The 6,000-nt window shown below is 39.5% G+C and overlaps 1 protein-coding gene across 2 annotated transcripts in view; it reads left to right on the forward strand.

The window, feature by feature from the left end:
- Positions 1 to 5,090, forward strand: part of Wls (Wnt ligand secretion mediator) — a 97,290-nt gene extending 92,200 nt beyond the window's left edge. Inside the window, exons 12-13 of one of the 2 annotated variants that reach the window (XM_032897086.1) lie at positions 941 to 1,059; positions 4,878 to 5,090. In XM_032897086.1, the coding sequence (XP_032752977.1) occupies positions 941 to 1,050 (110 nt within the window). In that variant the 3' untranslated portion in view covers positions 1,051 to 1,059; positions 4,878 to 5,090. Of the gene's footprint in view, positions 1 to 940; positions 1,859 to 4,877 lie in introns of those variants that run through there. The other variant, XM_032897085.1, reaches the window with a different exon arrangement.
- The last annotated feature ends 910 nt before the right edge of the window (positions 5,091 to 6,000 follow it).

Here is a 6,000-nt window from a genome sequence, read left to right on the forward strand (position 1 = left end):
ATCTAAGCTGCTGCCAGGATGCTCTCTGCTCAGGATAGCAGAGGACCAGGGGACCCTCACAGTTTCCTTAATGATCAAGACAGTGTCTAGGGGACTGTCAGTTCCCTCTCTGCCTCTAACCCTAACCTGAAGTTTAACTATATGCTTTAAACTAAGAAAATGCTAGTTCTTGAAAATATTGTAGTTGTGTAACACGAAAATCACACATACACACACACACTCCCATGCACATGCACACATTTTATGTTCTATTTTCCTATACTCCTGTCTACAAATGTGTGTATTATGTACCTCTCACAGTTAAACTGCGCATTGATTCTGAGTGTTTTCTATTCTCATCTCACTAGCTCATTCATATATAATAATTGAATATTCACTAGCAGACTCTTATTTTGTTCACCATTATTTTTCCTGCTAATTAAGGAAAGACCATATAATTCCATTTTATGCAAACACTTTGTGTTCTGAAGAATATGTTATCATCAGTAGCCGCCATGTGCCTATTCATCCCTGTGCATCTGCTCTAGGTTCTTATTGACTTAGTCCACTGCATTGGCCTCAGATGCAGCTTGCAAGGCCACACTGATGCACTGTTATGCACCTGTTCCTCCATGGAGGTGGGGTTGGTTCCCTTTCTTTTCTTCCCAGGCTCTTTTTCTACTTAACTTGTATGAGCATAGTTGACTGAACCTTTGCCTGCTCTTATGCAGATTGAATAATATTGGATAAGTATTTATAATAGCATTGAGTACAAGGTAAGCTTTCATTAAATGTTAATAACACTGTGAATGACATCAACAGTTATTTAACTCATACATCATTAACGACCTGTCTGGTTGCCAAAAGTGATTTTTTTAAAAAAAGAAAAATACATAACAAATTCTAGGCAAAAATGTTGAGAGAGCCTTGAATAAGTGTAACACTAAACACTTTGTTTCAGGTGACCTGGGTGTCCACAGCGGGGAAGAACTGCAGCTCACTACCACAATCACCCATGTAGATGGACCGACTGAGATCTACAAGTTGACCCGTAAAGAAGCACAGGAGTAGTAGGCTATGGTATGGCACTAGGCTGGAATTGTCTCTCTGTCCAGCCTCTCCCCCTGGAAAAGATGTCCTACTATACAGAGAGCAGTGAAAAGTGAATGCCTAATGCTTCTTAGGTATAGTTTCTTAGAACAACGGATGGACATTTGTCAGATGACCTCCAATGGTGGCTGTTGTAAGACTTCTGCCTATGTAGCATATGATAACAAAACTGATATGACACATTTTCTGTGATCATTGTTAATTAGTGACATAGCAACATCTGTAGCAGGTGGGTTAATAACCCTTACATAGAGGGATATATGGGATGGTTTGGGCCAATAGGCGTTATATTGAGTAGATTATGGTTATTTTTTTTTCTGTTTTAGATTCTGGGATATGTTTAAACATTCTTTGCAGTCCAGCATTTGCTGATGTCATAGCATTTTCACTCTCCTCCATGGGCACTTTTTTTTCTATTTATATCACCAAGTAGCCAACCGAGTTATTCAAGTTGTCAGTACAAATATATCCACTTTTTAAAAAATGGATTACTATAAAATAACCAAACTTCATGAGAAATTCTATCTTACCAGAGGCATTTCAGCTTTAAAACCAAATCTGTGTATTTGATACTAATCTGTCTGTTGGATGTGGATTTTGAGAAATATTTGCTAAATTACCCAAATAGGATTTCTGGTATTAAATGGCCTTTGGGTCCTAAAAAGCTTTTTAAACTTCTTGCTTGAAATGTGTTTTCTTTTGATAAGATGTTTCAAACAGCCTCCAAAACTGTAAATCCAATCATTTGAATAAAATGAATGTAAACATGCACTCCTTCCTGCCCAAACAATTCTCAGGCACACAGATTCAAATCTGCTTGGACCTTGGAATACTCAGGAACTGGCAGAAATAGCCTGAGTATTTCTGGAGATGAAGCAATACCTTCAGTATCGGGTATTAAACCTATCTAGGCCAGCAAGGAATGCTCATATACATGAGGAATCAGATGCTTTAGATTCTCGTACACATATCTCATTCCCATAATAGCCTATGATATTGTTTTTCCTTTGTTTCCTTTTTATTTTATTTGTGCTTTTTTAATGCTAAAGAAGCCACATGGCATAGCAGATAAAATCCTGAATCCTGAATTTGAAAGGCAGTTTTCTATCAAAGGTCTATCATATTCTAGTTGTGTGACCTTGTTCAAGCTCTGACATGACCGTTCTCCAGCGTACAAGCAGCATTCATAAAGTGTAACTGTGTTCAGGGCCACAATGAAAAAATAATTAATGTACGTGGAAATGCTTTATCAGTTATACATCCATACAAATAGATTCACTTTTCAGTCTAACAAAAATTTCATGAGAGTCTCATTTTTTAAGTAGTGCTGATTGAAACAAAGTTTGTGGCATATTCTGTCTAATTGACCAACCTGGCAAACCCCATCCTGTGTTTTTCCTAACTTTGGCCAGAACCATGGTAAACAGTGACAGAGGAAGTACTTAGGTGTTGGCTCTTGTCTTTATGCCTTTTTCTAACCTGGTGAGTGTTAGATAGGTGTGCAGTCAATTCTACCCAACATCCACTTACTGATCTGACACCTGAGTATAAATAACCAAATGTAGCCTGTGCCTCTGTTTCTTTTAGAGCAAATAAACTTCAAGCACTATAGTTATCTCCCCTTCTAGAAAATGGCGTGAGGTGTCTCTATTCTTTAGGATTGGATAATAGTCTGAGGAGACTATTAAATAAGTATTATTTTTCCCATGGCCAAATGATAGAGAGTAAAGTATTGGAAAAGCCATAGTAGCTATGTAACTTATAGGATGTTAGTCTAGTTATGTGCCAAGATGTTATATAGAAAGACACAAGATGAGCCCCCACCCTTGTGCCCTTGGAGCCAAAATAAATATCATTTTCAATGTCATAGTAAGAGTTGCTAGGCTGCTTTAAGTTTTATACAAAGAAGTAATATGGTTAGAATTACCTCTGAAGCAAGGGAAGGCTTGATAGACCCAGCAATAAGCTCATAGGCCTGAGCCAGTCAGCAGCAGAGAATGTGGAGAAGGGTAGATTATTTTGGAGATAAAACAGAGCAGACATGGTCTGAATGTTATGAATGTGAGCTTCATAAAGAAGCAAGGTAGAGTCAAATTTCAGATCCTTGCTGAGAAGTGGACTCATGTAAAGATCCCTGAATGAAATGTCAGTGCGTCCATAAATAGAAGAAGCCAAGAAGCTCAGAAAAGGCCCTTTCCTAGAATAGTTTATATTTCCCTTGAAAAGTTGCATTACCCCAGAAAGAATGGGCTTGGGGATCGGTCTAATGGGACTCAACTTCAGGAACTCATTTTTAACCGTGAGCTTCATTTGCAAGTCTCTCTCATCAAATCCAGAGACAGTATGTCCTAGTGCCAATCCAGTTACACTGAGAGTCTTGTCAAACAGTGTAGTCTTCAAAGGAAGGAGAGCACTTTGAGCTGGGCAAACCATTGGAAAACATCCTGAAGAGAACAATGAACAATTCTCATCAAGAATGAAGAGTATGCCTGGGAAGAGCATCAGAGATCAATGATATGTAGCCAGGTGTGGCCACATTCAATATGAGTGAAAAATGAGAAGGGTTAAGAAGTAACGTGGTTTTCAAGAACCAGAGTGATGCAAACAAGGCAGTACTGGGCTATCCAATGCCCAGACGCTCAATATAAGTGACTGGAGCATAATGGATGCAGTTTGGGGTGTGTATGGCGCTCATATGTATCAGGGGGAATGTTGGACAGAAAAACAGAGCAGGGCCAATGGGTGGACAACAAGGAGAAGATGGCTGCTCTGAGTGGAGCCAGAATAAAGGCACTGATTTTGAAATCTGACACCAGGAATTAAGGAAAGACAAGGATACGATTAAACAAAAACCCAAAGAATACCAGTGATTAGGATCTAGAAACAAGTTGAAGACTTCGCTATGAAGAATTGAAAGTACAATTTCATTGCACGCAGTAGAGAAATACTCGGTAGGCAGTGAAGGAGAAAACTGAGGAACATAGGAGAAAGTTTGCAACCCTAGGACGGCTACCAAGAAAGTCTAGCTAGTTCCAGTCTGTGAAAAGTATCTGGGAAACGCCTGAAAAAGTGAGAAAAAACTATTAGAGACAATTATATCTGGTAGAAAAATGGCTATAAGTACCAGTTTTACATATGTACACTACTAAAATGAATCTTATAAAATCTTAAGGATATTACAAAAAAGATTACAATTATCTTCCCATAAAATAAAATTCACAAGTATATTCAGCAAATACATAAAAAACCAAATCACTTTTATTTGGCTATAATAATGTTTTTTTAATGTATGTTATGTCTACATTTTCCCCATTGGGGGAGAGAATATTCATCAAAGTGAAGTAAATCGTTCCACCCGTGACCCTCATGTGTTTTTTATCATTTCTTAAAACTGAGACAATTTATTCTAACAATTCTGTGCCTGAGTTCAAGCCATACAAGGGCTTGTGCAAGGGACTCTAGAAACTGAGCTCCCAATGCAACATACAGTGAAGCACCTGTCCTTTAGCTCCACCATTCTAGATCTGTGTGTGTGTGTGTGTGTGTGTGTGTGTGTGTGTGTGTGTGTGTGTGTGTGTATGCAGAGAAATAGCACTATTTAAAAAGTTCTTGTACACTGCTACCTGAAAATAGCTTTTAATGTAGGATTTTGATCAGGGAAGGTGAGTGAGTGAGTGAGTGAGGAGAGAGAGAGCACATTTTTCTGATCCTTATCTCACTCTGGATGATGCATAGGCCAGTGTTCTCCAGAAATGCCTTCTTGATTCAGGTTTACTTTCTTCCTGCAGGCATTCATCCTCAGGGCAGGTGATGAAGCCAAGTTGCTGGTGCATGCTGACCCTCATGAATATGCTTTCGTATCTTTATCTCCCAGGATCATTTTTATCCTGTCACGTTTACAAGAACATTTCTGACTTGCATACGTTTACTTTTACCATGTATTAGTTACTTTTATATTTCTGTGATAAAACACCATGAGAAATACAATTTACAGAAGGAAAGTATTATTTGGGTTTATTTTTATGGTCAGGAGGTGGGGAGGCATGTCAGCAGCATGCGGCCTGACGGCAGGAACAGAAAAGTTAGGGCTTACATCTCAGCCGCAAGCACAAAGAAGAGAGAGAGAAAACTGGAAGTAGGGTGAGTTTTAAACTCTCAAAACTGGGCTTCAGCAAAATACTAACTCAGCCCAACTTCACCCCACAATGTTCCTTCCCCAAGCAGCTATGCCAGCCGTATTCAGACACCATTTCTCGTGTGAACCACTGCATTGTCTCCTCTGATAAATAGGAATTTCCTGGTTTGTGACTACATCAGTAGCCCCTTTTCTGCTGACGTCAGAGGGGTCTTCCAGGGATGTTTAAACTCAGGTGTAAAGAGTTTTCTCTTTTCTCACCGATGCACATACTCTTAGAGTTAGAAGTGTCCATTAGTGTTTGTATCAGGCCTTTCCTTTCTAACTTTCCATTTCCGTGCTGATCGTCCCTTGCCATAGCTCCATGTGCACCCCTCACAGTTTCCACACAGTTTCCCCATTATTGCTGATTATCCTCAGTTTGGTTTCTCATTAAACCAAAATACTGCCCTGAGAATACAGTAAGAATAAAACAGTGCTCTGACTGGAACAGGGTAATGTGAAAATGGCCCCTCTTGTATGTGCTGGTTAGAATAGGTATAGCCCCTTAGACTCCTTGGCAATAAGAATCGTCATTGTTAGGAGACGTGGCCTTGTCAGAGGAAATCATTTCTCTGTGCGCTGACTTTTAGGTCTTACGCTGTTCAAACTACTCCCATGGGGCTCCCAGCTCCTTCTCCAGCACCAATTCTGCCTCCATGACAATACGTGATTAAACTTCTGAAGCTCTAAGCTGACCCCAATTAAATGTTTTCCTTTGTGAAAGTTGGCGTGGT

This window comes from Rattus rattus, chromosome 3 (assembly GCF_011064425.1).
Source record: "Rattus rattus isolate New Zealand chromosome 3, Rrattus_CSIRO_v1, whole genome shotgun sequence".
NCBI lineage: Eukaryota > Metazoa > Chordata > Mammalia > Rodentia > Muridae > Rattus > Rattus rattus.